The following is a 17,454-nucleotide window of genomic DNA, read 5'->3' on the forward strand; positions in this document are numbered from 1 at the left end:
AGCCAGTGTCTAATAACCGGCAGCATTTTTTGTCGGTTAAAGCAGGACTTTCTATTTAAACAGCAAACAAAAGAACGGCACACTGGCATTTTTTCTTAGTAAACATTGTGACTGTGATAAAGTCTTAATGTGCAGTAACTAATGACACCAAACTAAAGCACTAACAAACCCAAAACTGCGGCTTCTTGTGTATTGCAGAAGAAAGTAGTCAGGGGTTTGAATTATAGTATATTCTGCGGCCGTCTGTGAAGTGCAGACATGTGCAGCTTGGCGGTAGGACCGGAAGGGAACGGAGGGCATGTCAGGGTGTCGTAGAGCTCTGCTTGTGTGCAGTCTTCTCATTGGTCCCGTTGGCAGTGCCGTTTGTCCCGGTGGATGGCCCCGGGGTCCAGGTCAAAGACAGAACTCGTAGTCGTTGTTTTCGTCTATCTGGTAGATGTTCTCCAACGCCGGCTGTCTGTTGTGCAGGCCCATACTGGACCCGGACGATGTGAACTGCTCCGAGCCGGCAGACAACGGGATGCTGGAGGAGAGACACACACTGGGTTAAGCTGTGGTCACATGTCCAAGGATTTCTCTTTGCTCGCCGAGGTGATAAAAAGATGCAGTGTCCCGCTTTGCTAAATCATTATTAATCCACTCCAATGCTATGCTATGTGTTCATTAAGCTAAGGGTGAATGTCCCATCATACACTCCTGTCTCACTGGAGCTTCATTTTTTTTTCTCTTCAATTTACTGTGTACTTGGGAAGAGATGTTCACTGATAGACGCGAAGGAAATGTCATGATTATATGAGCTGTGTGCTCAGATGATCATGTGTCTGCCATATCATCATATATGATATTTGCTTACATTTAATCTTGAGCAATGTATGACATGTTATAGCATGTTTAACTTCAGTCTATATGGCCTAGGTAGATGCTATAAAGTGCAGAGCAAAGTGAACCAAGAGGCCTGTTGTCGACTGTTAGTTGATAAGTGGAGGAACGTGTGGGAAACTCTCTGAATGCAGCCAGTTTGTACACAAGCTTGCACAAAGGCAACTGGAGAAACGGCCTTGGTGGGATGTGAGCTACAAGATGTGAGATAAGGATGAGAGGTGTAAACAGCTGCCTTGTAAGAGACACTGTACTGTACTGATGGTCGCCAACTTCGCTAACTATGCTTTATGTGTGCCATGCCTGCAGGCATTGATAAAGTGTAATTTTTTTTAGATACTTTATTGAAACCCATAGGGAAATTACTCTGCATTTAACCCATCCTAGCTGTGTAGCTAGGAGCAGTGGGCAGTCGCCGTGCAGCATCCTGGGACCAACTCCGGTTCGTCTCGCCATGCCTCAGTCGAGGGCACAGACAGGAGTATTAATCCTAACATGCATGTCAAAAAAGGCATGCATGTTCTACATGCATGCATGTAGGAGTTTTCAACGATGTAACCGTCACTGCCCACGTACTTCCAGCGTCCTTTACTTTGGTATGGATGTTAAGCAATACATCCACTGAGGGCAGCTCAGAGTCAAAAGTTTCTGACAACAAACATGGCTACAGGGGTGGAGGTCGTTATAATAATGTAACCGTTAAGAAAGAGGCAATAGTGGAGGAAGTGTTGTAGACGGCCGTGGTCTGTGAGGTCATTAAATACAACATATTTTAAACGCATGATTAAAATTTCTCACAAACTCGCTCAACCCCTCCTCAATGAGTTCCACCATTTTTTAAATGTCTTCATCGCGTCTTGTTGGTCTCGCTAATACTGCAAAGAATTTTGTCGCTGAATCCTCTGTGTTTAGACAAATGAGAAGTCTGGTATTGCCACGGTAGTAGATAAGGTGAGATCACTGGAGGAGGTGAAAGGTCACTGTGGCCAAATAAGTATTTCTATTGGCCGGCTGCACAAATTTGCATGAGAAATTCCTTCAAATTGGAACGCCTCTCAAAGGCTGAACAAGAAAAATCACATCGCGATGAAGCCAACTTGCCCTTCGCCTATCTCTCTTGATGTCAATGGGTGATGGAATGATTTTCCCTGTTTGTTTGTATTAAGGTGACCACACCTTTTAAACAGAGAGAGAAGGGTCAAAGACAGAGTTAGAGACAGATTAGGTCAGAGAAACAGACAAAGAGAGCGATATAAAGTGAGGGTCAGGGGGAAAGTAAAAGAGAGATAGATAAAGTTGGGTGAGATCTTTGGGGGTCTATTTTGCTAATACAGGATGGAACCTGCCTAACTGTTAATATGGCTAACATTGTGGTCCTTATGCATCTATAGATGGTCTCTAATACTGATTTGTGGCATTGTCTAGTTAATTTAGAGTCTGAATCTCCTTTGACTTGCATCACTATCGGTAATGTGCCTGTTGCACACTTACATTTGAGATGGTGTGCACTCTTGGGTGTGATGTTATTACTATCCGGTGCCATAAAATGCCTGTAGGTTGACTCACAAATACGTCAGCAAATTACACAGTTTTGCATGGTACTTCGGTTAAACGCATCCGCCGAATGATAAAACGTAAAAATGCCTCTCTCCATAACATATACTGACAGTTGCTCCACTTCAAGCGCTGACATTTACTGGTGTGACATTTTGCACCATTCGGTGTTGAAGGGCTTCCTGCCACTTCCGTGAAACATCATCTCATTTCAGCCCCGACCACAGCGACCACCGGGTTTTCCTGCACAGGCTGCCTTGTTTGATTTGTGTGCTGCCCAGACTAACATCAGACCACTGTTGGCAATAACAGAACCTGTTTCAAAAGTGATGTGCTTAGTGAATTACCATCATTTGTAATTGCAATGGCAGTATTTTGTCTGGGTAGTGCCGTATGGTAGTCAGCACAATGCACCTCGATAACAAGGAAATGCTAACAAACAGCTAAGCTAGTGAGCTTTTTTTTTTTTTATCCAAGCACTTTATATTTTTCAAACAAGTTTCCGTCCCATTTGGGCATCCTAATATTTTCAATCTTGCAGATATGGCTTGAAAAAAAGTAACTCCATCAACAAGACAGTTAGCGAGGATGATGGGCAGCACAGAGGCCATTGAGTTAAAATTTTATTAGAAATATGCGCCACTGAAATGTTTAAGTGTGTCAGTGTGTCTATATTACCGTATTGACCCGAATATAAGACCCACCCCCTTTCAATGCTCATTTAAAAAAAAAAAACCTTTTGAAGACAAAATGCTATTATAAAAAAAATCACATTATTTGAAAATAACGATAATAAAAACACATTGAATAAAACAAGGAAGGCTGTTGTTCTTAACGTCTATTAAATAAAATCATGTTTTCAATATCTTTTAGAAACAGAATCAGCTTTATTGGCCAAGTGTGCCTATACACAAGAGGAATTTGCCTCAGCAGGGGGGATGATCTTCTATAGTTTGTGATGTCTTGCCGGCCCCTCCACCCTAACACCAGGTCGTTAGCTGAAAACCTGTTTTTCAGTTTTTCAGTGCAGCTTCTTTTTTTTCCCCCCAATTGTACCCGGCCAATTACTCCACTCTTCCAAGCCGTCCTGGTCATTGCTCCATCCCCTCTGCCGATCCAGGGAGGGCTGCAGACTACCAGATGCCTCTCACGATACATGTGGAATTGCTAGCCGCTGCTTTTCACCTGACAGTGAGCAGTTTCGCCAGGTGGACGTAGCACGTGGGAGGATCACGCTATTCCCCTCAGTTCCCCCTCCCACCCGAACAGGCGCCCCGACCGACCAGAGGAGGCACTAGTGCAGCGAACAGAACACATGCCTACATCTGGCTTCCCACATGCAGACACGGCCAATTGTGTCTGTAGGGACACCAGACCAAGCCGGAGGAAACACGGGGATTCGAACCAGAGTATAGCTTCTTTTAGCCACTTGATGTCCTTGGTCAGTAAATTTCTGGCCTGCTTGTACAGGACTCCATCTCCACTGCTGTAGGCATCCGACTTGGCCTGCTGAAGTTGACTTACTTTGGCTGTAAACCATGGCTTGTTTTTGTTGTATGTGCAGAAGGTCTTGGTAGGCACACACGTCTGCATAAAAGCTGATGTAAGATGTCACAGTATCAGTTAGTTTGTCCAAGTTCCAGTTGCAGCATCAAATACACTCCAGTCAGTGCAGTCAAAACAGTTCTGCAGTTCCTGCTTTGCTTCGCTGGTCCATTTCTTCACTGTTTTAACCACAAGCTTTGCAAATTTTAGTTTCTGCCTGTAGGTTGGAATAAGATGATCCAAGCACTGATCAGAATGCCTGATAGCTCCCGGGGGGACAGAGCAATATGCATCTTTAAGAATTGTGTAGCTGCGGTCCAGTGTGTTATTTTCCCTTGTGGGACATTTAATACGCTGTCTGTCTTTTGGTAGTTGATGGTTTAATTTTTGTACTGTTAAAGTCCCCAAGGATTATGAACAGTGAGTCTGCATGTTTTTGTTCCAAGTCGGTAATCTGATTAGCCAGGGTTTGCAGTGCGCCATTCACACTGGCCTGGGGTGGGATGTAAACACCGACCAGGATGAAGGATGAAAACTAAATGGCTTACAGTTTATGAACAATGACTCCAAGTTTGGGCTGCAGTATTTACTTAACACTGTGACATCTGTACACAAACCTTCGTTTATGTAGAAGCAAATTCCTCCACCCTTAGATTTTCCCCATAGCGCCGTAACACAATCTGCTTGGTGTAGACGGAAGCCCGGCAGATGTAATCCGCTGTTGAGGGTGGATTCGCTGAGCCATGTTTCAGTGAGACAAAGGGCAGCAGAATGAACAAAGTTCTTGTTCATCCCGTTGAGGAGAAGCAGCTCGTCAATTTTGTTGGGCATGGAGCAGAGATTCACCAGGTGAATCACTGGGAGTGCAGATCAAAATCCCCATTGTCTGAGCCTCACCAGTGCACCGGCCTGCTTCCCCCACGAGTATCTGTTCCTTCAACTAAGGTCTCCAAAAACTTTCTGGGTTTGTGAATGGGGGGAAAAACTACATGACTCGTCATCAAGATGGCGCCAAAGATGGTACCAATAATGTTCACAACACGACAGTCTGTCTGTCCCTCTGACAGCATTATACATGAAAGACGAATTCAACTGAGTTTAATTTGTTCAAAAATTGCTTAGAATAAGAATTGAATATGCAATAAAGAAACGGGAAACACTTCTGCAGCTTTTTCCACTGAATAAATCAGTTTTGCACCAATGATTTCACCACATCCACCGTGCCCTCCAAAGATGCGGGCATGTCTTTTTCCTGAGACAGACCTTTGACAAGTTGTTGGCAAACACCAGAGGGGAAGATGTAAATATCCATCCATTATCCAAGCCACTTATCACAGTTAGGGTTGGGGGGTGCTGGAACCTATTCCCAGCAGTCATTGTGCGGCAGGTGGGGAGACACCCTGGACAGGCCGCCGGTCCATCACAGGGCCGAAGATGTAAATATCGTGAACACAATTTTATTTATTTATTCTTTAATTTTAACTTAAAAAATAAACACAATTTCAAGAGTGTGTTTTAACTTTAATTTTTGTAAAAAAACAAAAAAAAACAACAACATAGAAATGGTACATTTATTGCAAAATGGATCTTAAGGCAAAGCACTATCATGGGGGCCAAAGCTGTCATGGGGTTCTACCACAGAAAATGCATGGCATAGATAAGTTATATGCTAGCAGGCCACAGAAGTTACAGGATGATTTAGGTGGCCATGTCTCTGTGATGATGGTTCTTCCACAAATAAATATGAAATGATTTGTTCAAAGCTAAATTAACTGTGACTAAAGGGTTGGAGTTTGACTGACTGTTTAATCAGAGTTATTGTGTCAACTTTATAAATTTGGAAAATCCCAATTCAGCCCCTCTGGTAACAGACTCTTCAAAAGGATCTGACTCAAACAGAATGCCACTGTGCTTTTCAACGAAAGATACCTGGAACTATTCCTTTAGGAATTTTGTGCAAACTTACGTTTGACATTTGGGTATCACACAAGGACAGAAATGGGCCCTATCTGCAATTGCTGCGCTTTTAGCCTACTAACTACCTATGGTTAATTGTATATTGTAAATAAATTACTACTTGTATACTAACTGAGTCCAACTGCGAGGAGACACCGGGGTAGACCCAGAACTCGCTGGAGGGACTACATGTCCAATCTGGCCTAGGGAAGCCTTGGGATCCCCCAGGAGGAGCTGAGGGCGTTGCTGGGGAGAGGGGTGCACTACTTAGCTTGTTGCCACCACGACCCGACCTCGGAGAAGCAGCTGATGATGAGATGAGAGGACTATACTAGAGACAAGCAAGTGGCAGAACATTTGTGAGCTGGGGCCACGTCATCAAGATGGCACCGCAGATGGTAGCCTCAGTTCTGCACTCTCTTGTACTGTTTCTCAGCTCATCATCAGCTGCCTCTCCAGGACCGGGTCGCGGTGACAGCAAGCTAAGTAGGGCACTCCAGATGTCCCTTTCCCCAGCAATGCCCTCCAGCTCCTCCTGGGGGATCCCAAGGCGTTCCCAGGCCAGATTGGACATGTAGTCCCCTCCAGCAAGTTCTGGGTCTACCCTGGGGTCTCCTCCCAGTTGGTACGTGCCGAGAAAACATTCAAAGGAAGGCGCCCAGGAGGCATCCTAATCAGATCCCTGAACCCCCTTAACTGGCTCCTTTAGACATGAAGGAGCAGCAGCTCTACTCTGAGCTCCCACCCTCTCTCTAAGGCTGAGCCCAGACACCCCACGGAGGAAACTAATTTCAGCTGCTTGTAGCTGCGATCTCACCCTTTGGGTCACTACCCAAAGCTGATGACCATATCAGGGTTGGAACGAAGATTGACTGGTAAACTGAGAGCTTTGCCTTCCGGCTCAGCTCCCTCTTCACCACAACGGTACAATGTCCGCACTGCTGCTGGTGCTGCACCAATCCGCCTGTCAATCTCCCGCTCCATCCTACCTTCACTTGTGAACAAGACCCCGAGATACTTGAACTACTTCACTTGAGGCAACAACTCATCCCCAAACGGAGAGAGCAATCCACCATATTCCGGTAGAGAACCATGGCCTCAGACTTGGAGGTGCTGACTCTCATCCCAGCCATTTCACACTCAGCTGCGAACCGCCCCAGTGCACGCTGGAGGTCGGGTTCTGATGAAGCCAACAAAACCACATCATCTGCGAGGAGCAGAGGTGCAATTCTGAGGTTCCCAAAATGGACACACTCCTCACTTTGGCTGCACCTTGAGAGCCTGTCCATGAATATAACAGACAGAATCGGAGACAAGGGACCACCTTGGCGGAGTCCAACACCCACCAAAAACGTGTTTGACTTTGTGCTGAGAATACGGACACAGCTCACTTTGGTTATACAAGGACCGGATTGCTTCATCTTTTTGGATGTCTGTTTATTTGTTTAGTTTCCAGCACCCACTAACTGATCACATACAGCAGGCAAGAACTTTTAAGCCTCCAACTGTCCAATGGACAAACTGAACAGACTTTTTTACCGACTTTAATTGAACATTTTAACAGAAGTCTTTCTGAGGTCTTGATCGGTACAGCCCCGTGCAGACTACAACGGAGATGCCGAAGGGGCAAGTGAGCCGGAGCACTCATTAAACTGTGATAGCGGGGATTTAGAACCACGCTTCCGTCAATCCATCTGGCGAATGTCTGCTCTCTGGCCAACAAGATGGATGAACTGCTACTCCTAAATGGAACAAACTCGGACTTTTCCAGATCTGCAACCCCGTGTCTGACTGAAACCTGGCTTAGTGAACATATACCGGACAGTACACTTCATCTGCGGCAGTTCCAATTCCTCCTGGGGGACCAGGATACGGAGCTATCGGGGGGGAAAAAAAACGGGGTGGCAGCATATGCTTCTACATAAAAGGAGGTAGGCGTACGGATTTCAGTTTTGAAGAAATCATGCAGACCTCACTTAAGAGTTCTTTTTCTCTGTAAACCATTCTATTCACCGTGGGAATTTTCATAATTTATTCTGGTCGGTGTCTATAGTCCACCCCAGGCCAATGTTAAAGAGGCATTAAAACACCTGGCTGATCAAATTATAAACGTGGAGTGCAAATATCCAGACTCACCTCAGCCACAAACTGCCAAAATACAGACGGCAGAGACAAAAACACTCTGGATCATTGGTATACAATATTAAAGGATGCCTATCACTCTGTTCCCTATGCAGCCCTGGGCCTCCCCTCTGATAAGCGCTAAAAAGCACTGTACCCCAAAACAATCAGATATAAAAATAGTTTCTTTCCGTGGGCTGTCATTCAAATGAATGCTTAACATTGTCAAATAAATCCAACCATGTAGTATATACTGTACTGTACATTGTATGTATACTGGTACATGCTGTCATGTCCATCTACCTCAGGCAATCTACCCCAGTTGGTCCTCAGGTCCATCTGTTTTTTCAGCGTTGCTTATACTCAGTAACAGGTCTTAGTTAGTCTCCTGCTTGTTCTTTTTCAATTTAATTTAATTTAAGGCTTTAAAGTCTTTATGTTTCATTTACTTTAACCTGTAAACTTTTTTTTTTTTTTTTTTGGCGGGGGGATTTTTCTCCCCCTTTTTCTCCCCAATTGTACCTGGCCAATTACCCCACTCTTCCGGGCTGTCCCGGTTGCTGCTCCACCCCCTCTGCCAATCCGGGGAGGGCTGCAGACTAAAACCTGCCGCCTCCGATACATGTGGAGTAGCCAGCCGCTTCTTTTCACCTGACAGTGAGGAGTGTGACCAGGGGGACGTAGCGCGTGGGAGGATCACGCTATTCCCCCAAATTCCCCCTCCCCCCTGAACAGGCGCCCTGACCAACCAGAGGAAGCACTAGTGCAGCGACCAGGACACATACCCACATCCGGCTTCCCACCTGCAGACACAGTCAGTTGTGTCTGTAGGGATGCCCAACCGAGCCGGAGGTAGCACAGGGATTTGATCCGGCGATCCCTGTTTTGGTAGGCAACGAAATAGACCGCCATGCCAACCGGACTAAACTGTTTTCAGTTTTCAGTTTTTACCCTTTTTTGCACTATTTAATTTTCCCACAGTGCACTGCGTTTAAAGATAAAAAGTTTAAAAAATGTTTGCTTGTTTGACTGATATGACAGAGGTCAGCGATTCTCTCTTGACACCTGCACTAATTTCATCATTTGTCAGTTTGTGTCAGTTTGGCTGGAAAGTCAGTTTGTGTTGCTGCAGAGAAAACCCTCCCCATACCACCAGAAAGACGCACACGGCTGGTTCTGAGAGCGACAAACCAGAAAGGTAACTCAAATAAATTGCTCTCTCTGTGTGAGCGTGAAGACAATTCAATTTGGAAACCCCCCCCCCCCCCGAAATAAACACCTCTCCTAGCCGCTCAACACTGGTGAGTCATAATTTGGCAGATGAGAGAGAGAGAGAGAGAGAGGGAGGGAGAGAGAGCGATGGGTCGGAGTTACACAGGCTGTCAGTGTACTGAACGGATGATAAGTATGAAACAAACGTGGAGTCTTTGCACTAATACACAACCAGGCACACGAGAACTTTAAGAATATGGATCCAGTTGTGTATGAATGACATACACTGTACAAATGCACTTTTAATTCCTAATTCTTCCATAAAATGAAGCTATGAGGACAGGTGATGTCTCTTTCCTAACAGTAAACAGAGGTATGGCTGAATCAGATACTTACGTATGAAGTGTTTTGTTGTGTCTCTTCACCCTCCTTCCTGCAGAGATGCATGGGAAGATGCGTTACTGCTTTAGGGAACATATCAACAATATCTTTATTATTATTATTATTATTGTCGTTATTATAGAGGAGAAATCAAAAATATGCTTTTGTTTATAACTAATTAGTTTGGGAGTGCAAGAAAAGACCCTGCAGTAAATCTGCAATACTAATAATAATGATAATAGTAATAATAATGATAATAGCTAACAGTCTTCTGTTGGCACAATAAACTTCTATGTTTTACAAGTGAATTCATCCGGAGATTAAATAAAGTGGGACAGAGTGCAATCTGATATAAACTGTGAAGAGCAGAGTAGAATAGCATAGAGAAAAGAATACAATTTTTACTTTTTGAAATTTTTTAATTACCCTACCAAGATTGCCTCATTGCAGAGCCTTAACTGCAAAACTAACTTATCTGGAATGTCTTCATTGTGAAACTGGTCATTATGACTTCTCTGGGTGGAACAAGACTCTTACCGCATCACGTTTCTCTAAGAACCCACTTAAAGAAAAATGATGAGCTGCTACCCCCGCATTGACTCATCATCATCAGTTTCGTAACCTATGGAGGTCGTAGGAGCACAGCTGATGCCTCAACAGGTTGAGTCATCATTGTGTTTCAGTAGGGGGAGTACCTGGTGGTCCCTGTCTCCTTTCCAGGTATGGATGGCCGTTGGTTCACAGAGGAACTCATCCGCCCTTTGACAGGTTTTGTTTTTAGTCCTGCTGGGTGTCCACACACCCTCCTCACAACAACCCAAGGGTTGAAGTGGGGGTGCCGGTTTAGTCGCCAACGACCCGGCGGTTACAGTTTAACGTCGTACCCAAGACGTGAAAGCGTTAGGGTTAGGGTTACACATTGACTGCTAAGTGCTAAAGGGCCCTTCACATGCTGGCGCTGCCATTCATTTCTATGTGGCCAGCATTGCCGCCGCCCTCGGCGTTCTTAGTCCTGGGCGCAGACAGTAGAAGACAATGTGGCGCTGTGCTCAAAGTTCAACTGTATTCAACTTTGACCTTTGCAGCACTGACCTCTGTGACACGCAACCAATCACAGCACACTTTGATATCATAACCGTGAAATTTAAAAAAATAAAATGAAATAAAGGAGGCGAAACTTATCCCAAATTATATAACATGACGCTTAAATCATACAACGATGACTAAAAAGTCTGTGGCTTGGAATGGTGTCAGTTTATAGATGGGACTACCAGGCTGGTTGACCTTTTTGAATAATTATCGTGTGCAGCCAGTCTATAGTCACGTCTATGGCTGTGCTAATTGGGGATGTGTTTAGCTACTGCCACTGGCTGATGAGGGCTGCGGTCCGAAACTGAACTCCGCTCTGTTCTCTCCTGAACGCTGGCATTTTAAAAATGCAACAGTTTGAATTCAATGACCGCCACCGCTCCTTGCGCTGCTGCTGACCATGTGAAGGGGTCGCTCCCAACCTGGCATTGATGCCGATGTTTTGCACGGCTCATGTGAAGGCCACTTAAGACAGTTTTCCGGCTTTCCACTTACCAATAAAGATCACTCCAGCGGCAGAGACCAAAACCAGACTGAGGACGATAAACGCCAACACCCCAGGACCAAAGCTGCTGGTCTTTATCTATGGACAACACACACATTAAAGTGGGGACCAGGGATGGTTGGTATAAATGGGCTAACAGGCCTAAGCGCCCCCTATTTTTAAAATAAAGATAAGAAAATTATTGTTATGTATGTAAGTCACTTTTATCCAAAGTGACTTACAAGAATGTCTGCAATTAGTAGATATATTTGTGTTTCAGCCAACAAGCATAGCACTGAATAATAGTCATATCGCAGCCAAAAGTGCGTGTCAATGTCAAGTGCAATTAGTATAAGCGTGTAACATGTAGATCACCAATAGTGATGGGACTAATAGGAGAATCAAATTCCAAATAACTGGAAATTTTCACAAATCATTATCAGAGGCAAGCTTAAAGAGACACTGATAAACAAACATTTGCAGTCAAACACACACACAATTATTTACATAGTTATATATTATACATATATGTATAAAAGACCATAATCATTTAAACTCAGATAAAAAAGCATGACACCTGCTGTTAACATATTTACAGGTTTCAATGCACCTGAATACATGGTGGAACAACTACAGGCTAAGATAACAATTGATGATAGATACAAAGATAGAGCGAGAAATCTAGCCTTATCTTAGCCTTGGTGGTCCTTACCTCCTCAGTCTGGCTGGGGTGTGAGATGAGTATGTCCGCACTCTCTGTAGAGTTCATATGACCTGCAGGATGGGGAAGGGAAAGGGAGTGTTTGACTAGGAGCAGTTCCACTCTCCATTCACTGACTCTCATAACGAATCAGGGCCTAAACGACCACCTCTGCTAAAGTCTCTTTTTCTTTTTTTACCCCCTTACATGTATTTTTGTTGTTTGGAGAGACCAGTCTTATTTGTACTACATTTCTTACTGTAACTTGTAAATGGGTTGTCTCCATAACCGTCACAGACTATGAGGTTAATGACTGCTCTTGATTTGTTATATACTGATGAAATACTTTTAATTCTTATTAGGTTTCACAAAGAAATAGGGAAATAAAACAAAGTAATTTTTAGTTGTGTACCTTGTGTTTGGTTGGAGGGGGTGTGCTCTGTAAAAGTCACATGGTCTGATGCTGTGGATGTGATTGGCTCAGGAGCTGAAGAGATTACAAATTAAGCAGTAACGTCTTTATGCATGCTCAATAATGCAGGTAAGAAAATCACAGAAAGTTGTATCAGTTCATCTTGACACAACATTTATTGAAAGATAAGCATTTCATCACTCATCTAAGTGACCTCTTCAGTCTCAGCTGACTGCAGGTATCCCCACCTTTTTTTTTTTTTTTAAATTTATTTCTAGTTTTTCCCCTTATCCCACCCGATTAACCCAATGGCATATGGCCGGAGCTCTTGTCAAATAACTCCCCTGGCTCATGTTTCCACAGGAAGGAGATAGGCGTAACACCAGCTTCCTTCAAACTCCTGTCGGCTGCTCTCGCTATTTTACACGCTGGAGCCTCGCATGGATTGCATCACCTTCAAGCCGCGAAGGAGGCGTAGGGAGAATGCTTTCAGTTGCTTGGCTGTGGGCGCCCGGGTGGGCCAGAGGGGTCGCTGGAGAACGACGAGTCCCCGAACACTACACCCACTATCCCTCGGGTAAGGGTGGCCTAATGAATGCCTTACCCCGTGGACGCTCTGGCCATGACCGGTTATGGCCAGTCTGGGATAAGAACCTCCCAGCCACATGGCGAGCGGATCGCAAGAACGGCGGGTTATTCCGCTCGGCCACCAGAGCGACAGGTATCCCCACCTTTATAAACTGCCACTGTATTGTTTATAAGGGTGGCGATACCTGCAGTCAGTTGAAACTGAAGAGGTCGCTACTGCTACTCCTACTAATAACATGAAGCAGGGCAGATGGTTCCCACTGTGGAAGATACCCACTGTTTTGCGTAAAATAGGCAAGTTAAGTTCACAGATTGGCTAAGTTCTCTCTTTACGTCAGTTTCTCACCTTTCTCAACTGTCAACTTGATGTGATGCTTCTTATCGTTGAACCACCCCGGTATCTCCACTCTGCACCCATACGGTCCAGAGTCTGTATTTGTTACATTCTTGATGGTCAGAGACACGTCTCCTGATCTCACGTCTCCTAACAGCTGGAACCTGTCAGACTTTCTGGAACCTTTTATGACTTTGGTTCCATCAGTGGCGATGAGTAGATCACTGCAGCCGGAGTTGGGCAGATGTCCTTTCCCCCAGCATACCGGCAATTGTCCATGCTCCTTAATATTGTATTTACACGGCAGAGTGACATTCTGACCCTCCAATTCTGTCACCTCCTGGACATTGCACTCACAGACTGGGATATGAGAGGCAGAGAGAGTTAAAAAAAGGGGATGCTCCACAGACAGTGTGACATAACATGGTATTAAAAAATATAACAAAGGGAAATGCTCTAAATTACAGACTATTCTTTATGCAGAGATAACCAAGTAATATACAGGTAAAATAGATGTAATTGAATCTTGATGAGTGGTAATTACTGAATAATAGATGAGCAATTTAGAGTCTTTTCTATATCTCTAGCTTGCTTCCTTGTCATTATAATGTGATGTTAAATATAATGTACATCAAACACTGTATGGGATAAATTCATACCAAATCAAGTGTACCAAACACATGTATTTTGAATCCTTTGTGATAAATATTTATTAGCTGTTAAAGTGGGATAAAAGGTGAACATTTAATGTTCTGCTGAGTAACAGAACCATAGTAAATATAGCACCACATTCAATATTCACCTTATATTCAAGTTTAACTTCTAATTATTATATTAGATTATAGTAGATTATATTCAACAGTACATTATATTGACAAGGAAGCAAATTAGATATATAGAAAAGCCCATATATCTCATTATTTACTCAGTAATTACCACTCATAGTTATGTTACAACTACTTTAGAGAGAGAGAGAGCTAGATTTCACGTTATGTCGACGTGCTTCATGTGAGAAACCCTATTTACTTGGTAGATACAGTAGATTTTCATTCTGAATTCGATATGTGCCCTCAAAAAAGCTGCTGCTTATTTCAGTCAGCTGCTACAGCAAATTTAATGTCCAAGTTATGCTTCCTCATCGCTCCACATTTAAATACCCTTCCAAATGAGACCTGCACTACGAGCAAATTGAAACGACTAGTCTGAGGAAAGTACTGCTGTCATGAAAGTGAACCCCAATATGAGATGATGTTGAAAACTCATGTTTACAATTACACTTCTTATGTATTCTAGTATTGACAATATATATTTTTTAATCAAAATAGATAAAGTTATACAGTTTGTGGAAGACAGTACCTGTTAACAGACAGAGGAGAAGAAGCCACCGTAGGCTGGTCACCGTCTTCATGATGATGTGTTGTCATGACACCGTCTTTCAGGTACACTTTCTAGTTACATGCGACTTTTACAAATACACGCACACACAGCTAGACAGACACCACCAACAATACGGTGACTCATTAGAGATCAGTTTCCACACTGCAAAAAATGACAAGCCTAGCAAATGATTTTAGCCTGTTTCAACATCCACTTAGACTATCTTCCTTTTAATCATCTTTTTATGGATACCAATTGCATAAATTATGAGATTTAGATTGTCTGGTATCTTGTAAATTAGTATTGCTGATTTCAGAACTTATCTGTGTTAAATGGAAATTTTGGAAAAGAAACTGCAAACATCGTGAAACGGGAAGGGACATCATAAAACAAGAACGCTGCTAAAAAGTCTTTCACTTGTATGCTGAAGATGCTCTAACATCACCCTGAGGCGAGGAAATGGGTCCTACAACCTAGCAAAACGTCTGCAAAAATGTCCATAAAAATAATTCAAGTCAAAATACCTTAGAATAATTCAATAAGTTTGGACAGAGAGAAATCATCAGTAAATCATAAACCCTTCTAACCCGCCTGTTCAGTTTGTGTTGGAATGTGAAGGTTTAAATGAAAGATGCCCTTTTGTCTCCCTATCATCATTTCGCTGCCTCTGCGGTTGCTGGGACGAAAATGCTGTGCATGTTGTCCCGGATTCGGAGCCTATTATTATTATGAGCCTTTATGTAGGTCTATAATTTATCCATGATAAGAAACAAATGTCACAGGCTTTTATTATGTCACAAGAAGTGCATAGCTAAGACCTCATTCAACCAAATCCCTCAGGATTACAAAATGTATTGCTTTGTTATGGAAGAGTGCAGACCCCCCTCCTATCTCTATGTGGCATAAAGAAATTTCACCGTACATGGCTTCAGAAAAAAAAATGTTTAATCGCAAAAGAAAACCACATCTCATTGATAATTGCTGGGCCGGTTACAGGAATTACATGGGAAGTATCTCACAGTCTGTCGCTGGTTGATGATGTTTTGAATGTTATTTTTCCAATTGGACCCCTTTCTTCATCTTCATCCTTATTCATTTTACAATTATTGTTGTAACTATTCATTGCTTTTTTCCTACTTTTTTCTTACTTTCCTACTTTTTTCCTACTTTCTTACTATTTAATTCGCTTACTTATATGTGCATATATGTATGTTTAGTTTAGTTTATTGTTTATTTGACAGGGACAATGCACAATTTTACAATTGCACCAGAGTTAGCCGGCAGCTTATTTGCATCTGCAGTCCCTGAGCAGGCAAACAAACAATTAATACAGAAGTATATATATATATATGTTTATATATGTATATTATTATTATTGGGTTTTTTTTAGTTCTTTTCTTTCTGACTCCATTGCTTCTATTATGGCCCTTTTCTGGTGGAAGGGGTGGGGGGGACTGGTCTTAGGATATTGTTACCTTATCATGTTGGACCTTTTTTTTCCTCGTATTCTTGATAATTCAACTTTACATTTTCTAATGTAAACTACTGTGTATATGAGAAAACCAATCAAAATAAGCTTAAAAAAACACACCAAACCTTTTGGAAAATGTTTTTTTTATTATTAACAAATAACAAACAGTCCTGTAGAATAACAGAATCCTTAACGTTAATGCCGTTAATTAAACTGAAAGACAGGTGTTGCACTGCTATGCTGTCAATCTCAGCTCAGAGGAACGTCTGGCTGAGTCGTAACCGTGTCATGCCCCGCGGGCCGCCGAAGCTCAGAATATTCGCTGTTGATTACTACCGAAGCTCCAGAGGCCCCCCCCCCCCCAAAAAAAATATATTCAGGACCACCCCAGGCTGGAGTAGTGTCTTAATTTTTGTTTCAGAGCTGGACTCGTCATAGGTACCTTTTGCAGTAGTGTAGGAGAAGACACAGTAAGCTAAGCTAGGTTGGTAGTTTTCTCTTTTCCCCCTCCTGATGAGTGAAGGGGGTTCAGAGGGCCAAGGTTTAAGAGTTGTGGATTGCTACTGAATTTGAGCACAAATAACCAGGTTGACAGCGTGTGTTGTTTTTACTGTGTGCAAGCAGGTCACGAGAGGTTGTTAAAAATCCATCGATGATCTAATAGCACATGACTTTGTTTGCGACATGGTGTCTGATACTTCCTATGTGACGCTCGGATGGATCCGCTGCCTTTGAGTTTCACTTCACCACTTCAGGACCGTGTGTACACGTGTTTGTGTACTTCTGTGTGTTCTTCGTGTTACTGTCGAGTGTGTATGTGAATCGCTGAGGTAGATGGATATCGGTGTGTGATGAGCGTGGTATTGATTGTGTGTGAGTGAATGAGAGAGCGAGAGAGAGAGAGAGAGAGAGAGAGTAGCCAGCATTAGTTTTGTTTTTCGCAGAAGGAGGAGGCTGAGGTGATGAGCAGAAGGGTTGTGTCTGTCCTCAGTCAAAGTCAAATGTAATCAAGCTTTCCTGGTCATTGAATCCAAGCACATTTATGGGAAAGTAGAAAATAAAATACAAAAAGCCTCTCGTGAACCCACCCTTGGTTTTTCACCCCAACCCCAAATTCACACTCCTCTGTACAGGCTTGCCTTGCAGTGTGCTGTAAAAAGTGTTGCATCACTCAGATGTCGACACTTAGACTCAAAACAGACAAACTGCTTCTCATTGACGTAAGCACATATCATGATATTAGGAGGACAAATGACCTGCTGGACCGACAGCAGGGACCTCATTTATAACAAACTGCAAGGAAAAACGTTGTCTACCCCACATTTGTGACCTGTAGACAGTTACTTTGTTT

General features: G+C 43.2%; 1 protein-coding gene across 1 annotated transcript; it reads right to left on the reverse strand.

The window, feature by feature from the left end:
- Positions 1-188: 188 nt before the first annotated feature.
- Positions 189-14,668, reverse strand: havcr1 (hepatitis A virus cellular receptor 1). Its single transcript, XM_056285507.1, has 7 exons — positions 14,612-14,668; positions 13,268-13,615; positions 12,334-12,408; positions 11,934-11,995; positions 11,233-11,320; positions 9,664-9,700; positions 189-523 (listed from the first exon to the last, which is right to left on the reverse strand). Exons 1-7 carry the CDS (start codon positions 14,661-14,663, stop codon positions 394-396), a joined length of 792 nt encoding a protein of 263 aa, XP_056141482.1. The 5' UTR covers positions 14,664-14,668; the 3' UTR covers positions 189-393.
- Between the last annotated feature and the right edge of the window lie 2,786 nt (positions 14,669-17,454).

This window comes from Lampris incognitus, chromosome 8 (assembly GCF_029633865.1).
Source record: "Lampris incognitus isolate fLamInc1 chromosome 8, fLamInc1.hap2, whole genome shotgun sequence".
In the NCBI taxonomy this organism is placed as follows: domain Eukaryota; kingdom Metazoa; phylum Chordata; class Actinopteri; order Lampriformes; family Lampridae; genus Lampris; species Lampris incognitus.

Coding starts and splice junctions, on each gene's coding strand:
- havcr1 (XM_056285507.1), bottom strand. CDS start 14,663: ATGAAGACGGTGACCAGCCTACGGTGGCTTCTTCTCCTCTGTCTGTTA. Junction 11,321..11,933: donor ACCCCAGCCAGACTGAGGAG/GTAAGGACCACC, acceptor TGTTGTCCATAG/ATAAAGACCAGCAGCTTTGG. Junction 524..9,663: donor CACAACAAAACACTTCATAC/GTAAGTATCTGA, acceptor TCTCTCCTCCAG/CATCCCGTTGTCTGCCGGCT.